At 42.7% G+C, this 16,483-nt stretch overlaps 1 protein-coding gene across 1 annotated transcript; it reads right to left on the bottom strand.

Moving 5' to 3' along the window:
* Window positions 1–12,309: 12,309 nt before the first annotated feature.
* On the bottom strand, window positions 12,310–16,180 carry LOC141588288 (uncharacterized). The gene is made up of 7 exons (XM_074409736.1): window positions 15,407–16,180; window positions 15,199–15,318; window positions 14,948–15,110; window positions 14,301–14,829; window positions 13,506–14,226; window positions 13,013–13,355; window positions 12,310–12,542 (listed from the first exon to the last, which is right to left on the bottom strand). The coding sequence occupies exons 1-7, from the start codon at window positions 16,178–16,180 to the stop codon at window positions 12,310–12,312; spliced, it is 2,883 nt and encodes a 960-aa protein (XP_074265837.1).
* Between the last annotated feature and the right edge of the window lie 303 nt (window positions 16,181–16,483).

Here is a 16,483-nt window from a genome sequence, read left to right as displayed (position 1 = left end):
GAAGAAGCCAACACAGTGTTGCAGGATATACACAGCGGTGAGTGTGGGAATCACACTGGGGGTAAGTCTATCCAACTAAGCCTTAAGACAGGGATATTTCTGGCCTACCATGAGGGCAGATGTCGTGAACCACGCCAAACGTTGCGACTCATGTCAAAAGGTGTAGATACCCAGTATCTGTCAAGTCTGCAACAAACACCCAATGATTATAGGATAATAACATGCCTAGGAATCACAGTGTTTAATCGAAAATTTGTGTACAACTATACGTCATAAAACTTAAAACGATTTCGAAAATAAAACATTTCAAAACTTTTCAAAAGTACCTGGAGTGTTTAATGCATGACGACAAGGTCACAATGACACTAACTAGAGTCAAAACCGACACCAAACCAAAACCCGATTCAAAAATTCAAATCCCTTCTCCAACAATGAGTCAAACCTAGTCAAAAACAAAAAAACAAACCTTTTCAAAGACTTCCATGTTAAGTATTCCCGGAATGCTTCATGGTGAAGTACAAGTCATGTCATCCAAAACATAGGATAAAACAAATCATGATTACAATTGCGTCTTAGTGACAAGAAACCTCGAAGACCCGCGAATTGGCTCGCGCCTCTTCGAGCAACCCATGCGGCCACGTCGCTCAAAACGCACACAACTACCCTTTTCTCTATAAATACCTCTCAAATGCCACCATTTGAGATTACGCGAGTGTCCGCCACCTCATTTCTCCCTTAATATTCTAGACTTGACTTCTCAAGTCACAAACCGATACGTGTTTTCGACCTACCGATCGAAAACACAAGCCTTACACATTGTTTGGTACCGTCATCGTGCATTAAACCACTTGACCAACCATCTCGACCAACTACACCACCACCAAACTTATAACACTCTTTTCATATTGCTAAAACAGTTTTCGAACCGATTTTCTGACCAAGCAAGTTGGATACACTTTCGTCGTTTTCTCGTCTCAAGCCTAGCATGTAAGTATGAGTATGTAAAAATCCTCTTCTATCATGTTTTTCATCTGTTTTATGACTACAATATGCTAAAACATGCATAACATGATTCAAATATGGGTTAAATGAGCCAAAACCGGATTTTAGCCGAGACAGGAGCTGCTTGTATAGCAGACAGGCGCGCGTCTAAACCCCCCTCTCAGGCTTTAATCCAATAGTGTTTGGTCTCATTTTCCTCCTTAATTCATTTCTTATTTGTAATCGGTTTTCACCACTTTAAATATTTCAAATCATTCTCATGATAAACTTTTAACCATAAAACATTTTTCACCCTTGGTTCCTAATACCATGACGGTTTAAACCCGTGTTTCGATGGTAATATTTGGTTAAATGCATTTTAAAAAGGTATTTTAAAACCTTTTTATTTCATTTCTTTATACTTTCAAAACAAATGCATTAATCATAAATACAAAATCATCCTTGGTTTTACATACCATGTTGAATTTTAACCCGAGTACGATGATAAACCTTGATTAATCACAAACAAATGAACTTAAAACAATTAGTTCATAATCATTTTCAAAACTATTCATGTCAAGCTTGCAAAATCGAACCCGACATCGAATATCTTCAATACAATGATGATTATTCAAGTCTCGTTCTTCACATCAACACTAAAGCGGTCTAAACGACCTTTTCAATCTAATACGGGTTCAAACACCCGCTTTTCAAACCATTATACAAACTTTTTAATGGTCAGAAGACGTCCCTTAAATCGTCTGTTAACCCGAACCTAAACAAGCCACTCATTTTCTAATTTAAAAACTAGGACAGGCCTGTTTGCATCACCTGATGGCTTGCGCCTATATAGGCTGTCTGATGCAGACCCTGATTCCTTCCAGCACTCGTCTAGGACGATCCCGACTTCGGTTAACCATAATACAGGATGGATATGATTATAAATATGCTCTTTTACATTGTATTTGCAAAGCGCCTTACTAAGAGAAATGGATCTCGTTATGCACCATAAACCTAACTCGGTAAATGGATGTTTAATTTCCGTCTTGCATGCAAATCAACATTAAATCCAACTCGACATCAAATACTTGATACTTGGATTAATAAACCGATATAGAAAGATCACATGTTAGGTTCAAACTTGTGGATGCGCATTCATGCATTTACCCGTTTTATCAACTTTTGCATTTAACCAATCAAGATCGATCAGTAGAGGCCGCTACCGCGGGCGGGATTGTGTGTCCGATTAAAGGGCTTCCTAATACGTACCTTCACCTCTTACTCAGAAACTTTGGATCGCGGACGACCTTATCCAGGGCGTACGAGAGTCATTCTAGAGATAGAATGCTAAATAGGGACGACTCCTTATCTTTAGTACCTATGTAAACACCGCTTCTTGCCTAGGTTGACCTAGGTATAAAGTGGATTCGAACGGGTTCCAAGCATCCCACAAATGCTTGGTGGCGACTCCGAAAATCTCCTATATCGTTTAGAGACCCTTGCCGAGGCGAAACCTACCGATCTAAAATGATCCGGTCAAAAAAAAATTTACACCATCGAGCGTCACGTTCAAACTGCTGCTACGCCCCACAGATCGGCAAGGCGTCACAGGTGACCTATGTCCACAGATTGGCGACTTCGCTGGGGAAAACTAAGACACTTGTGTCTTTGTGATACCTATATGGTGAGACTCGAACGAGGTCTTGGTTGAAATGTATTAATTGATGTTACGGTCATAGTCGGGTTCCTTGTCCGGGCCCATAACCTAACACCTTTTTTACCAATTAGCTCGTCTCTTCGACGTTTCATATTTCTATTTCGTCAAAGAGCTTTCATCACCTTCGAGAAAGAGGCTAGGGCACCCTCCTTACACATTGTGTTTGGATTGGTATCCCTCTCGAAAATCGGGGTTTGATCACTAGGTGTGTAACCCACCCTTTTAAGCCAAAACCCGTGTCACCATTATGCATAATATAATGAAACTATGAGTGCTTATGTGTTATGTTATCATAAGTCCTTCCGTGTTATTTCAAACTTTCAAACACCCTTTTACGCCGTTATAATGGCCATTTCAAACCTTGGTCTTTCGCCGACCATCGCATTTCAAAAAGTACGCCTTTTAAGGCCGTCGTAATGACGATTTTCAAACCCGGTTTTCTATAACCATTTCAAAAAGCACGGCTTTTTAGGTCGTCGTAATGACGATTTTCAAAACAGGTTTTCTACAACCATTTCAAAAAGCACGCCTTTTTAGGCCATCATAATGACGATTTTTAAAACCGGTTTTCTACAACCATTTCAAAAATCACGCTTTTTGACCGTCGTAATGACGATTTTCAAACCCGGTTTTCAACAACCATTTCAAAAAGCACGCCTTTTTAGGTTGTCGTAATGACGATTTTCAAACCCGATTTTCTACAACCATTTCAAAAAGCACGCCTTTTTAGGCCGTCTTAATGACGATTTTCAAAACCGGTTTTCAGAAACCATTTCAAAAACACCTTTTCTACACCGTTATAATCGCCTCGTCAAGATACGGATTTTAACCCGTCTCGCGGCGACACAATGGCTCTTTCAAAACTTGAGAAAGGCACACTCTCCTTTTCTCAAAGCATTTTCAAATCCCGAGGACCATACACCGTCCACGAGACCTTGCCAAACATCTCAAAAGTCGATTTTCAAAACATACAATTTTGAATTTCAAAAACCGTCTTTGAAAACAGTACACTGTTTTCAGAGCCAACTCAAACTCGAACCGTCTTTTGAAAACAAAGTTAAGACAACCTTTTTAACTTATCGAATTTTAAAGATCCTTACGTTTAGGAAGCCGTCCATAAAGCGACAAACGAATCTTTTTGAAAATCTCTATTTTCGAAACTTCGGTCCACCATTCCAATTCCGCCTCGTGTTTATCGAGTCGAAGCAAGCGTACTTATGGGTCTTTACTTATGAGTTGTAGATACCTAGTATCTGTCAAGTCTTCAACAAACACTAGATGATTAACGAACTACAACATGCTTAGGAATCGCAGCGTTTGATCGACAGTTTTGTATAACTATGCGTCGGAAAACTTAAAACGATTTCAAAAATTAAACATTTCAAAACTTTTCAAAGTACCTGGAGTGTTTAATGCATTATGACGGGGTCACAATGACACTAACTAGAGTCAAAATCGACACTGGACCAAAAACCGACTCAAAATTCAAATCCCGACTCCAACAACGAGTCAAACCGAGCCAAACACAGAAAACAAGCTTTTCAAGACTTCCATGTTAAGTATTCCCAGAATGCTTCATGGTCAAGCACAAATCAAGTTCATCCAAAATATAGGATAGAACAAATCATGATTAATTGCGTGATAGTGACAAGACACCTCGATGACCCACGAAATGGCTCACGCCTCTTCTAGCAACCCATGCGGCCACGTCGCTCAAAACGCACACAACCACCCATTTTTCTATAGATACACCTCAAATTCCACCATTTTAGAGTTACGCGAGTGTCCGTCCCCTCATTTCTCCCTTAAAATTTTAGACTCGACTTCTCAAGTCATAAACCGACACGTGTTTCTGACGTGCCGATCGAAAACACAAGACTTACACATTGTTTTGTACCGTCATCGTGCATTAAATCACTTGACTAGCATGTCAGTATGAGGGTGTAAAATTCGTCGATTTCTCATCTCAAGCCTAGCATGTACCGTCATCGTTCATTAAATCACATTGTTTAGTACCGTCATCGTGCAATAAATCACTTGATACACTTTCGTCGATTTCTCGTCTCAAGCCTAGCATGTAAGTATGAGGGTGTAAAATTCCTCTTATATCATGTTTTTCATTTGATTCATGACTATAACATGCTAAAACATGCATAACATGGTCCCAATATGGGATGAATAAACCAAAATCGGATTTTTGCCCGAGACAGGGGCTGCTTGCATAGCAGCATGGCTCGCGCCTAAAGCCCCTCTCGGGCCTTAATCCAGCTGTGTATGGTCTCTTCTTCCCTTTATTTTTCATTTCATATTTGTAATCGGTTTTTACCGTTTCGAATATTTCAAATCATTTTTATGATAAACTTTTAACCATAAAACATTTTTCACCCTTGTTTCTTAATACCATGACGGTTTAATTCGTGTTTCGGTGATAATATTTGATTAATTACATTTCAAAAGGTATTTTAAAACCTGTTGTTTCATTTCTTTACATTATAAAAAGTATTTTAAAACCTTTTATTTCATTTCTTTACATTTTCAAAATAAATGCATTAGTCATAAATACAAAATCATCCTTGGTTCTACATACCATCTCGGATTTTAACCCGAGTACGATGATAAATATTGACTAATTACAAACAAATATTGTCAAAATAATGACGATTATTCAAGTCTTGTTCTTCACATCAACACAAAAGCGGTCTAAACGACCTTTTTAAATCAAGACGGGTTCAAACACCCTATTTCAATCCATTTTACAAACCTTTTTCAATGGTCAGAAGACGTTCTTCAATCGTCTGTTGACCTGCGCCTAAATTGGCCACTCATTTTTCTATTTTCAAATCAGGACAGGCATGTTTGCATCATCTGATGGCTCGCGCCTATATAGGCTGCCTGATACAGGGTCTGTTTCCTTCCAGCACTTGTCTAGGATGATCCCAACTTCGGTGCCCGAATATAGGACGGATCAGGTGACAAATCTGCCCATTTTACATCGTATTTGATAAACGCCTTACTAACACAAATGGATCACGTTATGCACCATAAACCTAACTCGGTAAATGGATGTTTAATTTCCGTCTTCGATGCAAATCAACATTAAATCCAACTCGTCATCAAATACTTGATACTTGGATTAAACAATCGCATAGAAAGCACACATGTTAGGTTCAAACTTGTGGATGTGCATTCATGCATTTACCAGTTTTATCAACTTTTGCATTTAACAAACCAAGATCGATCAGTAGAGGCCGCTACCGTGGGCAGGATTGGGTGTCCGATTAAAGGGCATTCTAATACGTACCTTCACCTCTTACTCAGAAAATTTGGATATTGGACGACCTTATCCAGGGCGTACGAGAGTCATTCTAGAGATAGGATGCTAAAGAGGGACGATTCCTTATCTTTAGTATCTATGTCAAACACCGCTTTTTGCCTTGGTTGACCTAGGTATAAAGTGGATTCGAACGGGTTCCAAGCATCCCACAAATGCTTGGTGGCGACTCCGAACATCTCTTGCATCGTTTGGAGACCCTTGCCGAGATGAAACCGACCGATCTAAAACGATCCAGACGAAAGCATTTTTTATGCCGCCGAGCGTGGCTTACAAAAGACCGCTATACGTCCAGAGATTGGCATCACGTGTAGGTGGCTATGTCCACATGAGTCGTCTCAGCTCAAGACTCGTTTAATGGCGTCACGGCATTACATTGGACGCAAATCAAAGTTCGGTCAACACAGTCACGTTACAAATCGAGTCAGCACCGAAGCACCTCACACGGTCGCTCTCGTCAAGTCGAGTCTGATCTATCTTTCCGTCCTTGTCTTGTCTGTTTTTAGTTGTATAAACCGTGTCGGATTGAGATGTAATGTGAGCCGTTTTTCTGCCTCAGATCCATGGCCCCGTCTTCAGCTTCATCCAATGATAATAGAGATGTCACAACTGCTCAGCTAGCCAGCCTTCTCACCGCTTTTAAGGTCACCCTGGACCATGTCGAGACCCATATCGACACCCTGGAAAACAAGGAAACCTGAAAACACAACACTCCGCCTTTGACTGAAATTGAGAAAAGGCTCAAGCTTTTGGAATAGCAAATCCTATCCCGTGGTAACAACATCCACCTCGAGAACAATCGAAGATTCGAACCCTTTGGGGATTAACTACCCGACAACTTTACCTTGACTGGTGTACCCAATTTTAACAGAGTGCAAGACCCACTCAACCGCATTCGGGCCTTCAAGGATTACATGTCCATCAAGGGGGTCAAACATGAACTCTTCACCCGGATCTTTCCGTCATCTCTGGAACCGATTCCCCGCCAGTTGTAATATTCCCTCGACCCCAAGAACCTTTCAAATTGGGATGAAGTCGCCGTTGAATTTGCTAAACAATACGCCGAAATTTTTTAAATCCAAGCCAGTACCCGCACTCTTGAGGTCCTGACTCAGAATGATAAGGAAGGGTTCACATAATTCTTAACCCGTTGGAGGAGTAACCACTTAATTGGTCAGTAACCCGAGTGAATCGACTCTAATGGAAAAATTTGTCAACAACCTCCGCTCGGTTTATGCCAACCTGCTGAGATATCAAAACCTCAAAATGTTCCACGACATAAAAATCCTTGGAACCCGCATTGAAGACGACCTCCGCAAGGGTGTCCTAGCCAAAACCACTGGTAGAAGCTATCAAGGATCTACATCAACCGAATCTCACCCCTATGGTCAAATGAACAAAATTGATGAGGTCAATCTCCTCGAACCAACCACAAAGAAAACTGAGCATCCTCAAAGGGTATTCACAAACTTGGGGTCAACCTATGCCAGTGGCTTAAAAAGATTCAAGGACCAAGGAAAACTACAACCAATTGGGCCCACTCTGGACCCATCCAAAGCTAAGAAAACTCGTCTCTCGAATCCCAATGCCTATTTTTAGTATCACCAGGGAATGGGTCACGACACAGAAGTCTGCTTTAAACTAAAGCACATCATCCAAGATATGATCGAGAAAGGAGAGCTACCTTTACCGCCACCCACAAAACCAAACAACAAATCAAACCCCTTAAGAACCATGCAATCTTTGATGACGAACCAACCTTGGATTGTTTACACCTCATCTTGCCAATTCATGACAAGGTGAATGCCTTGGAGAATGATACCTCGGACAGGATATTCGTATTCAGCGACGCAACCATGCTAACAATGTTTCAACAGGTTGAGGAAGTCGTAGCCAGCCTCTCGGAAAAGACTACCCAATATGAGGACGCCTACCACGGATTTATTTTCAACCCACCAACACCGCATCCAAGAGATGGTCCTCCAAACGCCCAAAACTACCCTCACCAGAAAGGATTGCTTCCGCGACTATTCTGGCATGCATCCCACCATAATCAATCCCATAAAAGTTACCCTCACAAAAACTTCCTCTACAAAAACTATCCACCGAGGAATACCCCTTCAAGGTACCCTCGGGATCCTTAAATTAACAGTATCTGAAGAGACGACGCAGAGGATGTCTGTATGGTGCCGGGATAGGGCAAACAAACAGGAGAGATCGGTCATCTTACCCTGTCGGGGCGCCCCTACCAAAACTCGAATAATGCAACGGTCATTCCAACAACGAATGACCAGGCTGTCCCAGACACGGACACCCAAGCAAAGGCTCCCAAAACCTCGATCCTTAAACAACTACAAAAAGCAAAGGCCGATATTTCGATTTGGCAATTAATCGCTACATCCTTCGAACATTGGCAAGCTTTGTGTGACGATCCACACACTTCGAACCCTTAGATTTATTCATGCATATGTAATTTCATTTCCCTTGTATATTTTTAGTAAATACTTTCCTAGGTTAGCATAGTTAGCATAGCTTTTCTTTCCATAAAAGGTATATCGCTATTCTACACTTTCAATGTTTTCTGCTACCAGGATGTAAATATCAAATTTCCCTCTTTAGGGAGTACTAGTGAATAAAAATATGCTTCCTACCTTGTGCCTTCGTGTAGCTATTTGTTGCTTTGTTGTGAACGACTTTTTGCCTTCACTTTTCTAACAAGCCATGTTTGTGGGATCGACACTAGGATCCCGACTCACACACCCGAGGCCGATTACGAATGCCTAGTGCTTGAAAAACACTAGTGCTTGACACTCTCGTTGCAATCCTGTCGAGTGTTTCCGAGACCCGAGTATCGTGCTAGTGAGCGATCCTTCACTAGTACGAAGATCCTTGTCGCTTGCATCTTGTCTTGAGCCGGGCAAGGGTGCGCGCCATGATCCGGCAAAAGTACCAGACCGTGACATTTGGTATCAGAGCACAGTCTTCGGACGGGTTTCTGCACGCCGCATTTGTTTATCGAGATCGAGAAAATGGGCGAAACAATGGAGGATCGAATGGATGCCTTAGAGGAATCAATCGACGTCAAGATTCCCAAACTCGAGGGCGTCGTTATGCGAATGGCCGCGAGCCTCGAGGAGTTGTAAAAGACGGTTTGTGAACTCGAGACGAAGGTGGACGGGATGAACACCTGCATCCAAGCGATCAGTGATGCGATCCCCGATGATCGGGAGGAAGAGATGTTAGAGAAGACTTGTGACACGCTCGTGAAAGCGGTGGCCAATGACGGGAAATCTTTGGGGGGCCATAAGGTGAAGGCACCTCCACCTCGTCCCTACGATGGGTCGAGGGATTCGAAAGCGGTCGATAACTTTATCTTCGATATGGAGCAATACTTCCGAGTAAGTGGCCTCGACGAAGAAGGGAAAGTCGATACGGCAAGTATGTACTTGGTGGACGATGCCAAGATGTGGTGGCGGGCTAGGTACAAAGAAATCGAAGCGGCCACGATTACGCTAACATCGTGGGCCGACTTCAAGAGGATTCTGAAGAATCACTTCTACCCTGAGAACACTGGGTTTTATCGCTCAGAGGAAGCTGAAGGAAGTAAAGAACACCAAATCAATGCGGGATTATGTGAGGGAATTCTCACCTTGCATGCTCGAGATCACGGAAATGACCGAGACAGGCAGGATATTCGTGTTCGTCAACGGATTGAAGAGGTGGGCTCAACAGGAGGTAATGAGACAGAACCCGAAGACTTTGTCTTCAGCCATATCGGTTGCGGAGCGTCTTCTCCATTTCCAGAGGGAGCGAGAGGTACCTCGAGATGTGGCACCAACGGAGAATACTGGTGCGCCTCATATTGGGTTCAACGGAAGGAAGCCACAATCTAGTTCGATTTCAGTTCTGAACAGTCGGTTTCGCTCACAGGGGAGCCAGGCTCAAGCGGCGAGCAGGTCGAACTCGCCCACAAGCTTATCTTCAAAGGTGGGGAACTCGACTGCGTCCACAATGAAGAGACCGTTCGCGTGTTTTGTGTGCAAAGGTCCTCACAAGATGGCTGAATGTCCCAAAAAGGCCGAGTTCAATGCGATGATTCAGAAGATGCCAAAGGGGGCTCAAAAGCGTCTTGACAGAGCGCTGGCCGACTATCACCAAGAGTATGATGAAGACTCGGGTGATGAGGAAGACCAGTCGCGTATGAGCTCACTTAAGAGGATAAGCGCGATGGAGAAGTTGGACGAACCCCTCGCCAATAAATCCACCGGGCTCATTTACGTGGACTTGACGGTGAATGGGAGGAAAGCACGAGCCATGATTGACTCGGGTGCATCCCACAACTTCGTGACCAAAGAAGAAGCTGATCGACTGGGACTAGTTCTGGGCGACACGAACAGCTGTCTCAAGCCAGTTAATGGGAAAATGAGATGTGTCCAAGGAGTGGCTAAGAAGGTCGTGGTTCAGGTAGGTGAATGGGCAGGGGAGCTCAACTTCACCACCGTCCCATTAGACGATTTCAAGTTAGTACCCGGGATGCAGTTCTTTCAGAGAGCATTAGTAGTGTTAAAGCCAAGTGACGGTCCGATGCTGCTGATGGGGTCTTTCGTAGTGAAGACCGTGAATGGGGACGAGAAAAATGGAAACCCTTAGATATCAGCAATGAGGTTGATACCGACGCCGAGACGAGGGGCACAACCTTGGAGAGTACCCAATGGTTCAGCGAAACCGAGGGGAAACAAGACCCAGGCTAACTACGCTGCTAAGTGGCCTGGGAGACAGAATGAGAGTCTACCCCTTCAAAGGGGAGAAGATAACGAGGATCGCGTTACCCAAGGAAGAAGGCCTCGTGATTTTAGGGGGCCGCGTCGATGTGCTGAATCGACGTCCTGGTTTGCGGGTCAGTCGACCCAAACAAGAAGGCCTCGTACCATCAGGGGGCCGCGCTGAAGTGCTGATTCGGCGTCCTGGACAACTCACTTACCCTTGAATGCAGGTACTGAAGTGGTGATGGACAAGGTGAAGGTGCACTGGAGCGAGCACCTGGAACGAACTCGTGAAGTTTCCGCTCGAGCAACGCGGACTTGGGCTTTCCAGAATGACCAGAGGCGAGTGATAAACTTGGAGGACATGATGTTCGGGAGTCTCACCGTCAAGGAAATGCACTCTATTCTTGAAGGGACAATGAATCCTATCATGGTGTGGACCGAGAAGTATCTACAAGCCGAACTCAAGAGAAAGCCAAACCACAATGCAGCATGGACGGCCACAGCTCACCGAGGATGTGTCACTGAAGCACCATTCAAGATTTTTGTGTTGCCGAGGACGGCAACAGATTAGGTGGGGGAGAGTGTGATTATCCGCACACTTCAAACCCTTAGATTTATTCATGCATATGTAATTTTATTTCCCTTGTATATTTTTAGTAAATACTTTCCTAGTTTATTTTTTTTTTGGTGAAATGTGAGTGTAATATATATATATCAAATGATAATTACAAAAGTTTATCAAGCCAACATAAGTAAAATATCATTCTACTAGACGCATTTTAATAAACCAATCTCTCTCAGCCTGTGTTAGGGTAGCTCTTTCCAAGCCTCGAACTCGTGACCTCATCTCATCCATAATCATCTTTGCCACACACTCAGGCCGTACCAAAACAGCTTCATTTTTACTTTTGTTTCTCTGTTTCCAGACCTGGTATAGTGCACTCAACATCAAAGCTGACTGCACCCCTCTTTGCGCCTTTGTTCCGTCCTCCTGCTCACACCAAGAACCACATTCCTCATAGGGAAGTCCCACCTTGTTTGCCTGTTTAATTCTGTAATGACCCTTGTGCTGTACATGCACTCAAAGAACAAGTGACCTGTAGATTCTTCATCCACTCCACATAAGTAGCACTTGTCCTCTATGTCCATACCAAAGCTCTTCAATCTAGCAACCGTGTTCAGAGCTTCATGTGCAATTAGCCACCCCAAAAATTGATGCTTGGGAATAGCCCATCCATTCCAGATTACCTTATACCAAGTGACACAAGGCCAATTCCCCTTAAACCAGTTATAACACCCAGCTGGTGTATAACCATCCTGCTGTACCTCCCATTTGCCATCTGTATATCCAGCAGCCATTTCCTCTTTAACCTTGCATATTCTTCTCCAAATCCAACTCGAATTCGTGGTAGGGGAGTACTCCATCCACGCCCGTCCCTTTAGGTAGTTATTATGAACCCAATGTACCCAAATTGAATCCCTTTTCTCAGCTACCCAGTCAACAAGCCTGCCTATCATAGCCTTGTTCCACTTTTCCCGATCTTTCGTCCTAGTCCCCCTTCTTCCTTTGGTCTACGACGTATCCCATCCCACAAGAGGAGATCTCCTGTAATCTGCACTATTGTCCCAAAGGAAGTTCCTGCACACACCGCCTCTATTCTCTTCATTATTCCTTTGGGTAAGATAAAAATGGAAGCCCAATATGAATGCAATGAGTTAAGCACACTTCTCACAATTACCAATCTCCCTGCATAAGAAAACTTTCTTGATCCATAACCATGTATTCTTGAACAGATTTTATCCACCGGACATTCACAAATCCTGTCTTCCAATTCTGGTAGTTTGTATTGGCATCCCTAGATATTTGAATGGAATGCTCCCTTCAAGAATCCCGAAACCCGCAAGATTTCATTCTTTATCTGCTCAGGTACATTTCTGAAATAGGCACTTGATTTTTGAGCACTAACTTTCACCCACTTGCTTTAGAGAAAGTAGCAAAAGATTTCAACAAAGAAACATGATGGAGTTGGCATCCCCCTTACTAAACAGAAGAACATCGTCTGCAAACATCGATCGTTAACCGTTGCTTTTTGCATAAGGGGTGAAATTTGAAGTCATACTTTGAGGAAGCATATTGCAGAGTACGGGTCAAGTATTCCATACAAAGAGTGAAAATCAAAGGCGACAAGGGGTCCCCCTGCCTGAGGCCCCTCTTGCCCTGGAAGTACCCAAACAATTCTCCATTTACAGATAGGGAGTATGTAGTAGTAGTGATGCACTGCATTAGCATTTCAATAAACTCAGGTGGGAATTTGAGCTCCTCTAATAGCTGCCCTACAAACTCCCACTCCACTGTGTCATAAGCTTTCTGCAAATCTATCTTGAACAAACATCTTGGGGAGGCATGAGGTCTTTCATACAATCTTATCAAATCCTGGCAGATTAGAATATTCTCCTGAATGCTTCTTTGTTGAATGAAAGCACCTTGATTTTGTCCCACTAATTGTGGCAGCACATCAAAGAAGCCCGGTACATAGAATTTTGGATATGACCTTATACACTACATTACAAAGAGCTATAGGTCGAAATTGAAGTACACTCTTTGGTCTATCACCCTTAGGAATTAAGGTTAAGGTAGTAGAATTGAGCCGCTTAAGAAGCCGCCTATTCGAAAGAAGTCCCGAACAGCTCTTATAACATCTCCTCCAACCTCTCCCCAAGCATCTTTGAAGAACTTACTAGTGTAGCCATCTGGTCCAGGTGATTTTATATCAGGAATGCTAAACATTGCCTCCTTTACCTCCTCTCCTGTAACAGGTCTCCTCAAGCTAGCCCAGTGAGCATCATTACATACAGGGCCTTTGTTGATAATACTCCTATGAATCTTCTTTATATCCTGGCTTGTTCCAAGCAAACTCTGATAGTATTCAAGGAATGCTTCCTGAACTTGCTCTTGGGTGTCACATAACTTACCCCTCATATCTTCTACCATTACCACTTTATTCATACTCCTCCTTTTCTTCAGCAAGCAATGAAAATAAGAGCTGTTGACATCCCCATCCTTAATCCATTCATGCTTGGATTTCTGAGACAAAAAGCTTTCCTTGGCCCTGGTTAACTCCTGTAATTGCAGTGAGGCTTCATATTCTTCAGAGATAAGCTGCATATTTGTTGGATCTTTATTAATTACCTCTTGCATATCCTCCACCTGCTTCTGCAAAATATTAGCAGAATTCTCAATGTCACTGTATCCCTCCTTGTTCAACCTCTTTAACTCAGGTTTCAACTGCTTCAAATTCTTAGCCAGTCTGAACATAGGTGTGCCAGGCCTACTTTTATCCCAATTCTCCCTCACAATGGGTAAAAACTTCTTAGATCCACCCCACATATTGTAATACTTGAAGCATCTCTTACTTTGGCCTTGATTAGAGCTTTTAAGAATACATGGTGTATGATCAAACATCCCCTCGGGAGGAATTGTGCGTACACATCGGTGAAGTCACACCAGGCCTTATTCACCAGGAATCTATCAAGCTTGCTATAAATCCTATCTTGAGGCTTCTGTTTGTTATTCCATGTAAACAATGCCCCTATAGCAGTAATATCCATCACCCCACAGTCAGACACACATCTTCTAAAAGGCTCCATCTCACTAGAGGGAGTACTCCCACCTACTCTCTCTGAAGCAGACAGAACACAATTAAAATCCCCTGCAACTGCCCATGGACCTGATACAGTACAAGCTACCCGTCTCAAATTATCCCACAAAGGCTCTCTATCATGCATCCCATTAAAAGCATAAACCATAGTGAACCAAAAAGTCCTCCTATCCTCCAGAGAATCCACTTTCATATGGATATACTGAGCATTATACTCCAACACGTTCACCCTAAAGAGATTAGGCTTCCAAACTACCCAAATGCGTCCACCAGAATGATAGCCATTATTTGTTGTGATACACCAATTAGAAAAAGTACTTGCAGCCTTTGTGAAGGCCTTATTCTTTATTTTGGTCTCTAGTAAACCAAACAAACCTATATTTTGAAGTTGCAAAAAATAATTAACATCTCGTTGTTTTCCTACTCTATTCATCCCTCTAATGTTCCAAAAACCAATCCTATCCATTAGACAAATTAGGGTTAACCTCATCACCATTTTCTCCACTTCTTTTCTTTGGCGGGGAAGCTGCTACCTCTTTGTAGGAAAAAGCTCCAAAAGTATCAGCACTATAGCCAGCTTGAACCACCTCTCTCGTGTGCATCTTTACCAGTCGTTTCAGAGGAGTTTGATGTCCTACAGGGGATCTTCCTTCCACCTGCACAGGCTTATTAATGCTCTGAAAGGCTGGTTTATCTGCACAGCAGTGCGGGAATAGCCAAAGATTTATTCACCGGTCTCCAAACCTTTTTTACAGGCTGCTGAATTAACTTCTTTTGTTCTCCTTTCCTGCACTGCTCCTTTTCATGGCCCATTCCTTGACATATCGTGCATTTAACAGGCCTCCATTCATACTCAATATCCACCTGCACTACCCCTCCGTTCTCATCTTTAAATGATATGTTAGCAGGTAGTTGCTGATCAACCATCAATTCCACCATTACCCGAGCATACCCTAACTGCACGTTCCTCCGTGGCCACATCACACTTGACATATTTACCAACAATATTAGTAATCTTCGATAAACTCTTGCCCCAAAACTTAATTGGTAATTTATGAATTTTGATCCATGCTGGGACAGATTTCACATCGTCCTTTTTCATTTCCAAATCTTTCTCCCATGCTTTTACTATCATCGGTTTATTGTCAAATAAATAGTGACCTGATGCAAGAACCTTTTCTTTCATTTCCATTGTTTTGAACCTAACCAAGAAAATCCCGTTTGGCATAAAAGAGATTTTGTCAATGTTGAATTTTGTCCATATCCTCCTTATGAAGCCCTCAACTATCTCCCAAGGAGGATTGGCTCCTAGGATAAAACATATCACTGCCTGCTTCCAATAATCAATTTCGTCTGCAACATCCTCAGGCTGAATTTGCAACAATTCCTCAGTCTCTGTTTTATCGTCCTTTTCACTCTCTTCACTCCTCTGTTCCAGACTATCACTAACATATTCTTCCTCCTCCTCACTTTCAACAATTTCCTCCTCTGTTTCATCCTCCTCTTCAGTCTCTACGACCAATTCAGGGATTCCCACAATATCATGAACGTTTTTGGTTCTCCCTTCCTCTTCAACATTTGGTCCAGTGGACACGGCATTAGGGTTGCTGCTATCCATTATTTCTTCTTCCTCAACTTCTGTTTCAGCACTTTTAGTCTTAACAGGAATGCTTCTTCCTCTTAGGTTCATCTCTCGCTGCTTCTGTTGGCTACATTTCCTAGCCATCAGTTTGAAAAACTATGGCGGCACGGGTGTTAATCGCTCATTCTCTCTCTATCTCTAGGTTTTTAGTTATTACTTTCAATTTACTTTCCTAGTTTAGCATAGGTAGCATAGCTTTTCTTTCCATAAATAGGTATATCGCTATTCTACACTTTCAATGTTTCCTGCTACCAGGATGTAAATATCAAATTTCCCTCTTTAGGGAGTACTTGTGAATGAAAATCTGCTTCCTACCTCGTGCCTTCGTGTAGCTTGTTGTTCCTTTATGGTGAACGACTTTTTGCCTTCACTTTTCTAACAAGCCGT

Source organism: Silene latifolia, chromosome 6, assembly GCF_048544455.1.
Source record: "Silene latifolia isolate original U9 population chromosome 6, ASM4854445v1, whole genome shotgun sequence".
Lineage (NCBI taxonomy): Eukaryota > Viridiplantae > Streptophyta > Magnoliopsida > Caryophyllales > Caryophyllaceae > Silene > Silene latifolia.
The sequence above is the reverse complement of the archived record's forward strand: the minus strand, read 5'-3'. Positions and strand labels throughout refer to the sequence as shown.